Consider the following 16,250-nt stretch of genomic DNA (forward strand, 5'->3'; position numbering starts at 1 on the left):
ACTGGGCTTGTACCCTCGGAGGTAATGCTTTTGCACTATTTAAAATGTTACTGATTGGAAAGAAGATGCCCGTCTTTTTTTTTTCGAGGGGGGGGTACATTTACTTAAAAATGAACTGGAGGCAAATATTTTCTTTGCTGCAATAATATGTTCTATGTGCCCCCACTAATCTGAACACGGTATTCTGATTAATATGGTGTCGTGGAATAAGAATTAAGCAGCAAAATCCTCCCGTTTTTAGCCATCTCAGGGGGTGGCCATTTTGTCACTTGCTGTCAACTGAAAATGACATCACAGTTGTTCAAGGCTCAGGCAACAACCAATCATGACTCAGCTTTAGAAAACAGGTGAGCCGTGATTGATTGTTACCTAAACACAGAGTGATGTCATTTTTAGTTGACAGAAAGTGGCAAAATGCCCGCCCTTTGAGGTGGCTAAAAATGGGAGAATTAATGCATCCATTTTCATCAATCTTTTGGCTCGGCAAGAAAAAAAAAAAGTCACAGTCGAAGGACTGGGAACATGTTATGCACTGTGGCCGGCCACAGTTCCGCCAACGGCCCGATCTTTCTGGGACTTTTGTCTTTCACAGGATATTGCATGCAAACAACACATCGTATAGATGTCAACTTAAAACCATTTTCACAGACTCATTTTGACATATGCATCAAACAGTGGGGAAAAAAAGGATTGCGATGGAAGGGGCTCCTATAAGAAATCCTCTTTAAAAGAGAGAGCACACATGGAAAAGCCATGTAAAAAGATGAGCACTGAATAAAAAGATAGTATCCAATATAAACAATGTCTGCCGGAAAGCTAGAAGAAAGCTTGACTGTCGGGGGTGGACTCTGGAGAAGTGCTTTTATTACACTCTGAGTGTTTTAAAATGATGCCTCCACAAATTCCACCTTTCTGTCTCCCTTTCCACTTGGTTACTGTTTTTCTAACTCGGCATCCCTTGTTTGGTTGCGCTGGTGGCATCAATCACACAGCCAGGGTGAGGCGATGGGAGGCTGGACAGTGATGGAGAATGCTGTCTGGTTAAAGTTGACATGTATGTGGGAGAGGTGGGTAAAGGCCTGGAGGGATGCGATGGGACTAAATGAGTGGGAGACGGAGTCACATGGAGAGAAAGGAAGTGTGGGTTTGGGAAATGGGAGTAGAGGTCTTAGAGTCTGCTTTTCAACTCAGTTTGTAAAATAACGAGCCTGTCGATAGAATATGGACCAAATGATCCAATGCTTATTTGTTGGGAGGCTGATCATTCTCATTATACTGAATTAACTGATCTTAACATTTTTGTGCTTGTGTTGGTTATTTTCAAATACGTTTTACTTTATTGGATTGAAGTTGTATTCCAGAATACCCACATGCTAGCTATAATCACACATTGGTTTATTGAGTATAAACAAGCTTAGACATGCGAGTGTGTAAGAGAAGAAGGTCCCTGCTTTGCTATTGCATGCCTGTAGTAACAAAATAAACCAAACGTTAGTTAGCCTTTATTCAAAGACAAGCACTAAAATTGTGTTCCGATTGTTGGCTCAAAGCTTCTTTAAAGTTGCTTGTTTAGTTTTAGGACAAGATGAGTCCCAGAGTTGAAGACTTTCTGCTAGGTATTCTTCAAATGCAGCCATTGATATACGGTTGAGTTTATGCTAATGATTTGGTCAAAAACAGTGATACTTATGATGTATCTGTAAGTTGCCAACTAACTAAACTTTGTTATGGGTTGCCAATTGAAATGGTTAAAGGGAAAGCACAACACGGATTCAGAGCTATCCTCGATTGAAATTTGCTGAATTTAGCTCCGTTTAGGTAATTTGAATTTCTCCTGTTTTGGTGTAACTTTCATGAAGATTTTGGTTTAATTCGAGTTATATGCTCTCAGGGGTTCCAGGTTTCACCGTTGTTGGCCTATACTAAATATTTGTCATTTTTAAAGCTTATAAGACTAAAGGGAGGAAACTTAGTCATTCATGTCATATTTTTTTTATCAAATTAAAATGTATCCTGTAATTCCTTGTACAAGGCTGAAATCTTGCAGCCTTTTTCATCATATGCGTAACTGTCATCTGCAGCAGCATCTTATTTATAAAACCCCGCGTTCTTATTATCAGTTTCAACTTTGAGCTGTCTTGGAAGTCCCGTTGGTAGCATATAATCACTGAAGATAATTTTTGGGATGCCCCAGGTCTGTAGCGTGTCATCAAATGAACAAGCTATGGCTTGGTTAATGTGTGAATCCAGTTCTGCCTTACCGAGCTGTAGAACTGATGAAAGATGTTTAGCACACTAGGCCATTTTTGTATGTCGTTCGAAGTGCTGTCATCTCAACAGACCACAAAGTTACAACTGACAGTTGTTGGTCATTTGATGCATGCATGTCGTGTGGTTTTTCTTTTACTGTGCATTGTTTGTTGGTTGTCCCCAGACATTTGATTAGTTTACACCAGCTATTGTTCTGGAACTTTTTGTCGTCATCATTTTTGCTAAAATTGGCCTGACTGCTGACATCCCCACCCTTCAACCAACATGGCCTATTGTAAAATGATAATGAGTGATTTGTGCAGGACACATTTTACAATACGAATTCGTTACATAATACCGACTACCATAACTGGCTTTTGGAGCGAGGCTTTCCGGAATTCACACATCTTTTGAACTATTGGATCAAATCAATTTGTGGTCAAAGGAGTCCAGAAGTAGAACCGTGGGCGTACGGCGAGATGTATTTTGTTTATTTTGAGTATGCCACCAGTAAATCAGTTCATCACGCTGGTTCTCGTTTGCCCTGCTGAAACTGGGGATAAAAAAAAAAAAAAAAGTGGCTCTTAAACATTTCATCAAACAGAGTTGATTACACTAAAAGGCCTGCTGGTTTGTGCGGCTTCGAAATGCAATGCAAGGGCAGATGCAACATCTGGAGCCCAAAAGGCTTCTCTCATATTAACACTGTCTCTCCTTCTCCCATCCCCCTCAGCTTGCACACTCTTACCAAGTTTTAATTATTACCTAAATGGCTCTTTTTTTTTTTCTCTTTCCCTTTTCCCTCCCTCTCTCTTTTACAGGCTAAGCCGATTTATGGTGGATGGTTGTGCTTGGCTCCTGAGGGAACTGACTTTGACAATCCTATGCAGCGATCGCGGGTAAGTGCTTGCAATGTATTAGGTACTAAAAGATATATCAAACCCTAATTCAGTAGTAAATTTGACAGAAATCTGCGGAATGGCTCAGGTAAATCACAAAATTAAAAAAAAAATTCCAATAATTGAATCCAATGTCAAGCTGTCACCGTCATGAAACCCTTGTTACTAGCACAGGCCATGTTTACAAAGTAACATTTTACAATTTTTATTGTGGTGAGGATGTTGTTCTCCTTCATTATTCCACAAAATAGCCCCGTGAGCATGATGCCACAGCCACCATGCTTGATATGTCATCAAAAGCCAAATATGGGATGTATAAGAAATGTTTACTGGCCCAGTCAAGCCCGCTTCAGGGAACTTCAGGTGGCCTGACACAGTCACCTACAAAAACTGCCAACAAATTATTTTGTTGGATAAGAGAAATCATGATCACTAGCAACAGGTTATAAGGACTTGACCTAGTCAAGTTAAATCTACTCCTGATCCAACGTGTATATTAACTCATTCACTGCCATTGACAAATTTGTCTTTTCACAGTCCAGCCAATCAGAACTTGTTTATATTTTTTTCAAAATTTTTTTTTTCAAACGTTAGGGTAAAAGAGGGTCTGAAAATGCCTGGCAGTGAATGAGTTAATAAACCATTCACTTTTATAAGTATGTATGTCAACATATTGATAATATTCTAATTTTTCTCCCCCCAACAGAAATGGCAACGGAGATTTTTTGTTTTATACGAACATGGTTGTCTGCGCTTTGCCCTGGATGAATCAGTAAGTTCTTAAACATTCATCTCTATAGAAGCCAGATAAACATGTCACATGTTTATGGTAGTTTGGAAAAAAAATAGTCCTGACTTGAGTTGCACGCACGCCACAAACTGGCTAGTCAAGCTTGATTGTAAACACTGGGAGCTCACAGTTTGGGTAAAATGCATGAATTTTAAATATTATGCTGAACGGTTGCCAAGTGTTAGTTTAGGAGGCTGTCTGTTTTTAAAATAAAGGCACAGCTTCTTAGTATCACACAAGATAGTGTCGGGCAAAGGGGCAGATGTTGTTCAGTCACATTTGTGTGCCAGCGACTACAATAGTGCATGCATGTTTCCACTCTGTTTCCAGTGACACCCAGGCTGGTGTGCAATTGTGTTTTCCTCTCATTGTCGCAATGATTCCAAAACTAGCAGCCTCATTGTCCTCTAGTCTTTTCATCTATTCCACAAAGCAGGAAAACTGGGTCAGGAAAATGGCTGCTTAGTTTTCTGGACCCCTGTGATAGCAACTCTCCAAATCCTCAGAGCGCATATAACGGCACATTTAATGGTCTATTTGTCATCAGGCTCATCCGTGTTTGCCTAATGGCTTGGGCCTCCATTGGGGCCAGTTGTGATTTCTTGCACCACACCCATCCACACAGTATCTTTTTACATTTTTGATGATATAGTTATTGTTCTTTATCAACTTTCATCTATGTTCTACAGAGCTAAGGTGCTAGCTAGCTAGCTAGCTAGCTATAGATAGATAGATAGATAGGTACTTTATTCGTCCCGTGAGGAAAATTGGATTGTCATAGCAAGCAATATTCACAACAACAACAATAAAAGAGCAGCCATCAAAGACATGTAAAAAAAAAAAATGATATACTTTTACAAGTTTAACAATATTAATCTGTAGTTTTAAATGTATATCTAATAATAATCAGTAAGCATTAAAGTAAGGAAATCTGTGTTTGGGAGATTATTTCTTTGTTGTAAGAATTCTTTGACAAATATTTGGCGCAAGACAACCGATGTGGTCTTTTTTTTGTTACTCTGGCATCAACAGTTTACATAAGACGATTTCGCAAGTGCTCAATGGGATTGAAGTCAGGACCATCCTCTTTCCATCCTCTCAATTTGTGTACAAAAATACATATTTCCTACACAGTAGACCACACAATAAAATGGGGGTGGGGGGTGGGATGGGATTGATGAAAATTAAATAAAACACAAATACCCAGTTGCCAAGTAAAAATAATTTAAATGATCTGGTAGTATAACCACTTTTCATAGAATGCAGTTAAAGTGCAAAGAATTGGAATAAATACAACGCAAGTTGGGTTTTCGGAACACAAGATCGTCAGCTTGTTCTGAAGGCCGGACTGCGATGTTTCAGTCTGAACATGGAAAAGGAGCGTGTAAATAAGAGATTTAGATCAGAGATGAAGAAGGATATAATGCAGTTGTGTGGGTGGGGTCTAGTCACGACTCACAAGTAGATATCTCCGTATAGATGGATGCCATTTTGGCTCTCTGTGCTGAGCTGTAAATGAAAAAAGAAATCCAGATCGGCGCAAGCATGCTTAGCGGAGGAAAAGAAACAACACCATTCCCCCAGTAGTAACAAGGGAAATTCCTCCGGAATCAGTCAAATGTGGCATCTCGATTCTTGCAACAGACCCCTACTGCAACGGGGCCCAGAGTGCATGATTATTAAACTTTTTTTTGTCATGTGTAAAATCAATGTTAATCACAAACTTTGCAGACAGTAAATTATTGTGTTGTTGAGTTATGTTAATGTGCCTTTAATTTGATCTCACGTAGGTTTTTACTGACACTAAGGCTAGTTTATCATCGCTTGTTTTACTCAAAGCCAGGTCGGAGGAGTGGCTTGTTTCCCTTGTCAGTGGTTTAAACATCTGTATCATCTTACAGATTAAAGGTCCAGGGAGTTGATGACATCACCTGTTATTTTTCAGCCAGTAGATAGCAGGATGTGAACTGACGCAATGACCTCTTTAAAAACTGGAGTCTTTTCACAACGAATGGAAAGAAAGATGCTCTCCTGTTGAATGCAGCATTCCTCTCCCGTTGCCCTTATTTGGTAAGCGTAGTGAGCCTCCAGCCACAGGATCACAGTGAGCACGAAGAAGGGAGTCCTAGGCCCGAAAAACCACAGAAGAAAACGTTAGATATGCCTCAGACGTCGACATTCCACACATGGCCTGCCACAGCAAGCAGCTCAGCTGATGCTCGGTTGCTCATGTAACAGAAATGTTGAGAAGGCTGGAAGTGCATCTCATTCACACGTTAATAAAATTGCCATAAATGGACTTGCATGTAATGGAGAGACAGATTTTTGTCTCAAAAGAATGGAAGTTGACTAAGACCTCCCTTGACTCTTTAAAAGGTACATGCTGTAAATATATAAGAACATGCAAAGGGAGGAAGAAACCATTTCCTCACAAAGCCGCTTCTCTCCATAACCCGTACAAATACGTAAGAAAAAAACCCATTCTGTTAAAGACCAATGAATTTCACCTTTCGAGAACCAATGGTGCATTTTGATCTTGAAAGGCCCTAATCTTACATCGTCAGTTCCTGTGATGAACAGAATAATGAGCAGTACTGTGTCAGGGCACCATCGAAAAACAGCAGTGTTCGCTCCACAGCCTGATTTTCTCGACTCTTGAGACTTGCCTTTGGCTGAGCCTATAAAAGTTTCCTGCAGGATTTATCATTCATGGAATGGATGCACACTTAATTTTGAGGCAGGCTTGGTTACTTTTCTTAATACAGTCACTTTTTTTTTTTTTTTCAATTACCTTTTGAGTCTGGCTGCAATGATCAGAAGAAATATTGTGTAGTTTCATCAACTTTACAAGTAGATGACTTTCCGAGTCACCTGATTTTGAGAATCTGCCGATACCGAGTCCCGATCCAATACCTCGGCAAGTGTAGCCTATTCAGGAGTGAAAAAGGTGCACAGGATGATTTTTTTTTCTTTTGGCAATATCTGGAATGATTTTGTTGCTTGGTAGCCCTTGAAAAAATATGAGATAAAAAATAAATAAATAAAGCGCGATGTACGGCAGGCATTCACCGCTCTACATAAACTTGCATATCAACTGACATGCAAAAAAAATTTATTTATTTTTTTTGCTTACGTAATGAGTTTAATGTTGATTAATTGAAAGAATCGAGGCAAAATGGGGTTTGCCGCTAGACTGCAGCCATCGGAGGCAGTGTCGATTTAGGCCTAACTAATGTCTGGATACGTTTATCGTTCCTTTTTCCAATAGCTGTTAAAAAAAAAAGGGTCGAATGGCCATTCGTAATATATTTATTTTGGCTGTAATTTTTCTGTGGTGTGCGGTATCTTTTAAATAGTCGCAACAAACACTGACTCCACTGTGACTCCACAGCTACTTCTTCTTTCAAGTTTGTATACCCATTGCGATGGCAGGGTTGTGAATTTAATCTGTGAAAAAGGCGGAAACTAACCCAAAAATGGCAGAGCGCGCTATGCCGATACGCGATTACTTCGCTGTCGAGTAGACTTGGTTTTAGCGCACAGAAGGCTTCCATACACTTGACAGCTACTGCTACTTATTTTCAGACTCCACTGTTCCTTTCAAGTGCAGGAAATTCTTCCATAGGGTCGGAGTTCTAAAGAGGCGGTGTGTAATTGCCATATTTGGCAGGCCCCAGGGGGGGTTCAGGGAGATCTTAATAAAGCTTGATCTGTGTTCAGTGGCCTTAAAAGGAGCTGAAAAGCGACCCAGCACCTGTTTTACATCTGTAGCAGCCATAACCCAACAAAGCCTGATAACAGAGCCACGGGATTTAGAGCAGACTCACAGAAAGGTTGTGGGGGTTTGTTGCTATCATCAGTAATGTTACGCTCACTTTATTATCCTCTTCCACAAAACATAGATGTATCCAAACAGTCCACAGGTTGGTTTACTGTGTCTTGTGTTGGCAAGTATTAGAGGCTTCCGTGCCGTCGAATGTTTAAAACGAGAACCAATGATCACACTCACGAAGCAGCTTTATTTTGGCATCCCGTCTCTCTTTTTTTCTCTCTATTTGTGACGCAGTTGAAATGAATTGTGCGGTTGCCGTGGTAATCTGTTGATAAGAGCCACAAACGTGATTTACCCTGACATCTGCTTGTGAAATGAAACGACCGCTGAAAGATGTTTGCTGTGAAACATTCTGTGACACTGGAGCATGCTTTCTTTAAAGGAGGAAATCAACCCAAACATATTTTTTTCAAGAAAATGTTCCCAGCAGGCCCACTACTTGAGACACGGCATTCTGATTAATATTGCCTTTGTGGAATATGAGTTAAGCAGCGAAATCTTTTTTTATCCCGTTTTTATCCCGTTTTAGCCATCTCAGGGGGCGGCCATTTTGTCACTTCTGTCGACTGAAAATGACATCACAACCACTCAGGTAAGGACCAATCACGGCTCAGCTTCAGAAAACAGGTCAGGCGTGATTGGTCGTTTCCTGAGCCCAGGGTAGTTGTGATGTCATTTTCAGTCGACAGAAGTGACAAAATGGCCGCCCCCAGAGATGGCTAAAAATGAGTGGATTAACTCATACTCCACAAACGCAATATTTATCAGAACGCCTTGTTTCAACTAGTGGGCTTGTATAGAGCATATTCTTAAAAAAAACCAATAAAAACGTTTGGGTTGACTTTCACTTTAAGATGTATTATTGTCACCGTGTTTTTGTGTTATCACTATTTTGTTTGCCAGTCATCCCTTCCAGGCCAATTCCTTGTTTCAACTATTTCCATATTTGTTAATGTTTTCTTTTACTCTTTGGGGGGGAGGGATCTAGTGGTAATATGTTAACGTCGTTGTCATTCTTATTGGCTTACTAAACACAACAGTGACCGTTTGCTTGTTTGTTCTATTTTAGCCAAGTACACTGCCTCAGGGCACGGTGAACATGAACCTATGTATGGATGTCATCGATGCAGAACCGAAGACTGGCCAGAAGAACTCGTTGTGCATCATCACTCCAGAACAGGAGTACTTCATCAGAGGAGAGAATAAAGAAATCATTAATGGGTACGTTGTTCTTGCGTCACTGTTGAGGGACGAGGTCTAAAATCACACTTGTCAACCTCCATTCAGGTGGACTGAACAGCTGGTTGTGTATCCCCGCACCAATAAACAGAACCAGAAGAAGAAACGGAAGGTGGAGCCTACAACCTCCCAGGTAGGCCTCCTTCACCCTTTATCTAGTGCTTTCTTGGCAATTGAACAACTGATTTGGCGATAGTTTTGCTTTTATTTCCCTAATAAACATGGCTTGCTTTTATTTTACCCGCCTCCCCACAGGAGCCAGGGCCAGCCAAAGTAGCAGTGACTGGCTCAGGTATCCCAGAGGCGGAGAAAGTTCCAGACTCCAGTTCCATCATCTGGCAGGAAGAGCTCAACCAAAGAGAAGCTGAAGGGGCTACAGTGTGGGCCCCTGCTGAGCTGCCCTTAGGCTCGCCAGCGCCACACCCAACAGGCAAAAAATAACACCTTTTCCACTGTTACATGTAATAATAATTATGTCGCCAAAGCTCAGAGGCGAGAGGTTTTGTTTTCACCAGGGTAGGGTTGTGTGAAACGTGCTCAAAAATTACACTACTGTATCTCGGAACAGTTTTTTTTTTTTCCCGGCAGACTGACAACATTTGGGTTTGACATTAAACGACGAATATGAGATGAGTTGGTAACGCACCTTGAATTCTCCACTCCTCCATATTTCACAATTTAAGTGTTGGAATGTGACTGGTACTTGTGTTCTGTTACATTCATTATCTGTGGAGGGTTTGCCTTTGAAGATTACACGTTCTACTAGTTTAACCAACCTGAAAAGCAGAGATTGTGCTTGATTTATTTATTTTTGGGGATGTATAATTGGCGGCCATTATAAACGCATTCCAAAAAATCTAAGGTGCCCAACTGTGAGTATGTAGGGGTCCGCTGTCTTTCCTTTCATTTTATTGGGGACAAATTGCTTTGGTTCGCAATTTATTCGGTCTGCAAACCAAGTCTCGGAATGAATTAAGTTTGTGAACTCAAATTGCGCTTTATTATTATTATTTTTTTTTTATGGTGTTTTTCATCAGTCAGTCAGAGCCATTGTACAAACATTCATGACCAAAATATTGTGGCAGCGGCAATGCCTCATAGCACTTCGCGCTTGACCTATGAATGCACATTTAAGTCTGTCAACTTCATCATGTGATGCAAAACTTAAACAGCTAATCTACAAAATAGGACAACATCAAGTTCGGCCTGTCTGGCAACATCAGCTCTCCGCAACTTGAACCTGTCTCAATATTCTTTGATGTCAGTCCCTAATGTTTTCAGCCTTAACCGCACTGTTCCCGAGGGGAGTGTATAAAGATCTCATAAAATTGTGGTTCCAATTGGAATACAAATCCAGATGTTTACTCTTCACTTCTTGCTCTCACAATGTTTGCCTTCAATGTAGCCATCATAACACCTACACCGTTTTGCCCTACCCTACCCTCTGAGCATTTATTGCATACAGAGCATTCTGTTTTGTAAATATGGACTTGAATTGCCAAAGAAAGGTCATTATCAACAGCTTGTTGTTTTAAAAACACAACATTCTGTCCTGGCACTGAGTCATAAATTACAGAAAATATCTTCATCAAGTTGGTGTCAATACAGACAGCAGACATGATAGAGAAAATAGATGACTTTTTTTTTTTTACTGGTGACAAGTTAGACCGGAGCCATGGTTTAATGAGCGTACTCGTGCAGCTGAGCAGGAATGTCGTAGAGCTGAACGCAGGTGGGGAAGAGACAGGCTGCAGGTTTCTTATGAAATCCTAAAGGACTGCTGGCGTCATTACCAAAGAAAGGTGAAGGAGTCCAAGGATGAACACTTGTCAAGTCTCATTCAAGCAAACGTACTCCATGTACTCTATTTAAAACAATTGACTCTGACCTTAAGAGCCCGTCAGCCGATTTGCACAGACCCGTCCCCCGAAATGCGCGATAGATTTTTGCAATTTTTCGTTGATAAGCTTGCTACAGCTAGGGCTCTCGTTTCGAACGCCACTTTTGACTACTCTGTCCACGTTCCTCCTTCTGCAGTATTAGATTCCTTTGAGGAGGTTTACTTGGCATTTTTTGGAGGGTGTGGTTTGCCATATTAAGCCATCTGGCTCCCCTTATGACTCCATTCCTCCTCACTTCTTTAAGGAGGTTCTCCCGAGTATTGGTTAATCGGTTTTGGCCATTATTAATGGCAGCCTGTCTTCTAGTGTAGTCCCCCAACATTTTAAACATGTTGTAGTGCAACCCCTGCTTAAGAAACCTGGCCTTGATCAAGGTGTGCTGTCAAATTTTAGACCAATTTCCAAGCTGCCTTTTATGTCTAAAATTCTGGAAAAAGTGGTGCACTCAGTTTAAATCTTTCTTGGATGAACATAAGTTCATGGAGGTTTTCCAGTCAGGTTTCAAGATGATGCGCAGCACAGTCAGCCCTGTTACATGTTTTTAACTCATTCAGTGCCAAAAACGTTTTGTGTGTCTTTTCACAGTCCAGCCATTCAACCCCAGGAACTTATTTATATATATTTTTTTAAACATTAGGGTAAAAGAGGGTCTGAAAAATGACTGCAGCATTCGATACGGTGCACCACGGTATTCTTTTGGCTCGTTCGCAGCAAGTGGGCATTAGTGGATGCGCTCTAGAGTGATCAGAGTCCCGCTCTGCCCCTCGCATGGTGTTCCACAGGGTTCTATTTTGGGGCCCTTGCTGTTCTTGTTGTATTTGCTGCCCCTGGGTTTCATCTTTCGAAAACACGGTAGTTCCTTCCACTGCTATGCGGATGACTGTCAAATCTATGTCCCGCTGAGCAAAAAAAAATGCTTTCTCCTTAAAAGGGAAATCAACCCAAACAAATCATGTTTACTCATATAGACAGCTGTCGAAGGTAAAGCCCCTCCTTTCTCATGAGCACTTAGAAACAGCATTCCATGTCTTTGTTACATCTCGGCTAAATTACTGTAACGCACTTTACTTTGGAGTTGGCCAGTGGTCTCTCAAGCGTCTCCAGTTGCTCCAAAATGCTGCTGCTCGCCTCCTAACCGGAGCTCGGAAGACGGAGCACATAACACCAATTCTGGCCTCCCTTCACTGGCTCCCAGTGCATTTTAGGGTTCGTTTTACGATGCTTCTACTTGTTTACAAGTCTTTAAATGATCCTCGCCCCGGCGTACCTCTCCAAGCTCCTCCAGCCCTACGCACCTTCCCTGCCTCAGGTCTGCGGACCAGATGCCGCTCGAGGTGCCGAGGACTAAGCTTTGCCTCAGAGGGGACCAAGCCTTTTCTGTTGCTGGTCCTTCCCTTTGGAAGGACCTTCCATTGAATGTTAGGCAAGCCCCCTCTCTGTCCATTTCAAAACCCGTTTGAAGACGCATTTCTAGTCTTTGGCTTTTGATCCGACGTAAGACTGACGTTTTTCTGCCGTTTTACGGTGTCTATTGTGTATAGTATTTTGTGTTTTCATTTATTGCTTTCACTTGTTATATTGCTATTTTGTTGTTGTAATGTAAAGTGCTTTGTTACAGCTCTAGCTGTTATGAAATGCACTATTCATAGTTGTATTAATTTATTGTATTGTTTTGTAGGTGAATGCACATCTGTCAGACAGGGCTCCGACGCGGGCTCTGTGAATGGAGATGAAGTGGATCAGGGTAGCCCGGCCCTGCATGGTTCTGTGCCGCAGCCGCCCAGTGACCTCCTTTCCCCGACAGGCTCTTGTTCCAGTTTGGGTGGTGTACCCCGCTGCCTTTCTCCAGCTCCCAGTGACCCCTTCCCTTCTGGCAGCTCACTGCTGTCTAATGGCTCTCACATTAGTGGCTCGGTAAGCTCCCTGGACTCCGACGCCAGCGGCAGCACGGTGACCAGCACTGAGAGTCACCCAGCCACCCAGAGAGGGAACCACTCATACAGCCACCACGACACGCCTCGATCCCGCAGGCTGGAAGCGGAAGCGCGAAAGGCAGAGAAGAGGAGCCGGTTTAGGAGCCCTGACAGGCACGAGAGGGAGGCTGTTCTCAGCCCTGAGAGGAGGTCAGTGTCCTCTTCTTCTGTTGGCACATTTTCGAGAGCGGGAACTCTGGGCACTCGCCAGGAAGTGTGAACGCGAACACCCCTCCCGTCTTTTTTTCCATTGCAGTGTGCACCTAATATGTGTCCTAATACTGTATAAACAGTAAGATGAGTTCAATTGATGTATTTATCACAATTTTTAGATAGAGGCTCTCAAGTCAGTTGGACTAGTTACCATGCATGTATGCACAACAAAATGGAATCTTTTTGGCCCTACAAAATGTCCCACAGACGCTTTTCCTGTAGTGGCAGAGTGGCTCAATGTCCTGCGATTGTTACCTTAACTTTAACTGTACTTCTGAATGACCATCTGTGTCATGACGTACTAGCAATTGATTAGACTGTATAATAAGAAATAATGAAACGCTGGGCTGTGTGTCTTTTAACATACAGTATGCTTAGAAATACACTTTTTCCATTTTAGTTGTGGCTCAGTTGCATCAACTATCAAACCAGTACTACACAGTTAGTTTCGCGTTTGACAAATATTTGTGCCGTGTTGGTCAGCATTCTGCTGTCTTCAAGGTGTCTGTCAATGACCTTGCATTTGTAATTGCAACGGAGTGGGACATTCGTGCCTTGCATGAAAGGTACAATGCAATTCGATTTGCAGACATTAAGAAGTGTGATTTTTCCCTCAGTCCTCCCTCAATGTCTTTACTAACGGTAGTGTTTCGTTTAACCTGAGCCACATCGTGAAACTGCATCATCTAAATGAATTGCCTGTTTACTGACTCTGAGCAAGGACTAAACACATGAACTGTTATGGTTTGCTCAGACAGGAATATAAATGACTGTATGGTTGTATCAATTAAAGACGTACAAGAGTTGTGAACGTCGCTGTGACGCGGGGACCTCAGAAAGACTGTTTTTACGGCCTATTCTTTGATCGGCAGTTACGTCATTTACTGTTAGCATGGAATATACAGTAAATCTACACTGTGTATTTTCCATTCAGTAATCTGCCAAGTGGCCCTCATACTGTTAGTGGAGAGGTCCGAAGTCTCACTTACCACTTACACACATACAGACAGCAGTATTTTAAACCAAAAAGCTGGGGGGGTGGGAGGCTGGGTCATCGTTTTCCTCCCAAAGGAAGCTTCCTGCTCAATTTAACACCCTTTAACCCCTGTCCATGGCTAGTGAGGTCAGCCCAAATTCTTATTCCTCATTTCCTGCCAGCTTTCTAATAGAGGCGTTAATATCCCAAAACAAATGAGCAAAACAACAGCTCCTTGTTTTACATCCCCCCGTAACTTTAAGTTAATCATTACATTATTTACATATTTGATTTATTTTCTGTAGCAGAAAACCCCCATACTGCATACTTCTGTGTTTTCTTGGACACTTAAAAACTTGCGCATTGAAAATGTCAATAGTATTGAGCATGCTAAGATGCCTTTGTCATTCTTCTCAGAAGCTCTCTCTTTTAGCAGGATACTGAGAGAAACATGGCTTGTACATTTACATATTTTAATAGTACATTTGAGCAAGACTGTCCATCGTCATAGTTTCTGTGTAGTTTTTATAATTTACATGGGATGGGCCCTGGCGCCAGAGTAACAATTTATTTTGCTGCTAGACAACTCTTCATATGTACTAAAATACAATTTTCGTTTAGTAACCTTGTGTCTAACCCAGCATTTGGGGGGCAGTTGTACACCGACCTTAATTTCCCAAAATATTACAGTTTTACATGAGGAAAATGGCCGCATTATCCTTCACGCACAATAGACACCAAAAATAGTTTTAATCTAATATATATTCATCAGACTGTGCTGCTTCAATGATGACTAGATGTTATTTTTCCTTGGCCTCTTTAAAACTTGACATGTCAATGTTGATTCCCAGTCGCTCTGGTGTTATTGAGAAGTTGGAGGCCCTGGAGCTTGAGAATGCAGAGAAAATGGAGGTGGAAGAGTCGGGCAGGAGTGGAGCCAGACAAGGCCGCAGTGAGCACAGACGTTTCCACAGAGAGGTATAATACTTTGTGCGTGCGCGTATTACGTGAGCAATGTTTGAGCTAACACTGCCAGCATTGTAAAGTAATTTACAATACATACAGAGAGATTTGGAAGGTGTTTTTTTATTTTTATATATATAAACAGCTTCACATCAGGACGGAGATGCTCACCCGATGTTTTTTTTTGGGCGGGGGTGTCAATCCTATTATGTCACTTCGTCTTCCTGTGCTTGTCTTTTCCCCCTCTACACGCCATCTTTTCTTCATACTGTCCCGTCTTTTTTGTTTGTGGTTCAAAGATCACCCGCATGTGCTGTATTCATTTCCAGTTTCCATTCTGTGGTGGGATTCCCCTGGCGATTGTGCTTCCTTTTCCCACCATGCCCCCCTCTCCCCCATGCTATGATACTGAGTGATTTTGATACTGCTGAATAGGTTTCTCTTGTTCTGCCAGATGTTTTCCCCTCATGCACCTTAGAGCGTGTGCAGACAAAGATGCCGGGACAGCATGCTGACAGCATCATTACATTATTAATAGTAACAAACTACGTTGAGTTTCCTGTTTCATTTGTTTTTCTGATGGATTTAGAATATTATTTAGACTTTTTAAACGAGTTAAGGATTGAGCAATTTTTCGCAAAGTTCCAAGACTCCCATTGATATTACACTTATAATTACAGCTGAAACAAATGCATTGTACTACTCCATGTTTTGAATGTACTGACCATGCAATTAATGTAAGTTGGTCACTTCTGTATGTTTGGTCCTAAGGGTCAAGGTCTGGATTTCCGCTCTTCCCTGCCGCCTCTCAGGAGAGCCAAGTCCCTTGACCGACGGACTACCGATTCAGTCATGACAGTGAGTGATATCTCTTCCTGTTGCTTTTGTAAACTAGTCTTCCTAAGCTCCATTTTTCCTCATTAGACCGTCTTTTTGACAGCTAGGTTAGGAAAAAAGTAGGAATATTGATGTGTAGTTCATCATGTTTTTTTTTGTTGTTTTTTTTGCTTGTTTCATTGTAGCATTTGGAACACATTGGTTGAATTGACTTGCTTTAAGTGCCTTGAAACCTCTATCATGGTGATTTGTACTGTTTTTGTCTCAAAGAACTTTTCTTCTTGAGGTATTTAGGAAACTCCCGCTCAGGCCTCAAACATGAGAATGCAGACTCTCCTGTTTCATACTGAATTATTACTATGCTAATATTGCATTGC

At 41.6% G+C, this 16,250-nt stretch overlaps 1 protein-coding gene across 6 annotated transcripts in view; it reads left to right on the forward strand.

Annotated features, from left to right (window-relative positions):
* Nucleotides 1-16,250, forward strand: part of mpripb (myosin phosphatase Rho interacting protein b) — a 78,265-nt gene that overhangs the window by 45,398 nt on the left and 16,617 nt on the right. For 5 of the 6 annotated variants that reach the window (XM_086017471.1, XM_086017472.1, XM_086017470.1 and 2 more), the window contains 8 exons: nucleotides 3,072-3,149; nucleotides 3,856-3,921; nucleotides 8,841-8,992; nucleotides 9,059-9,143; nucleotides 9,266-9,440; nucleotides 12,590-13,034; nucleotides 14,925-15,051; nucleotides 15,808-15,894. In XM_086017471.1, coding sequence (XP_085873597.1) covers nucleotides 3,072-3,149; nucleotides 3,856-3,921; nucleotides 8,841-8,992; nucleotides 9,059-9,143; nucleotides 9,266-9,440; nucleotides 12,590-13,034; nucleotides 14,925-15,051; nucleotides 15,808-15,894 — 1,215 coding nt within the window. The remainder of the gene's footprint in view (nucleotides 1-3,071; nucleotides 3,150-3,855; nucleotides 3,922-8,840; nucleotides 8,993-9,058; nucleotides 9,144-9,265; nucleotides 9,441-12,589; nucleotides 13,035-14,924; nucleotides 15,052-15,807; nucleotides 15,895-16,250) is intronic. The other variant, XM_086017473.1, reaches the window with a different exon arrangement.

Source organism: Filicampus tigris, chromosome 19 (genome assembly GCF_054856515.1).
Source record: "Filicampus tigris isolate MCC_2025a chromosome 19, RoL_Ftig_1.0, whole genome shotgun sequence".
In the NCBI taxonomy this organism is placed as follows: domain Eukaryota; kingdom Metazoa; phylum Chordata; class Actinopteri; order Syngnathiformes; family Syngnathidae; genus Filicampus; species Filicampus tigris.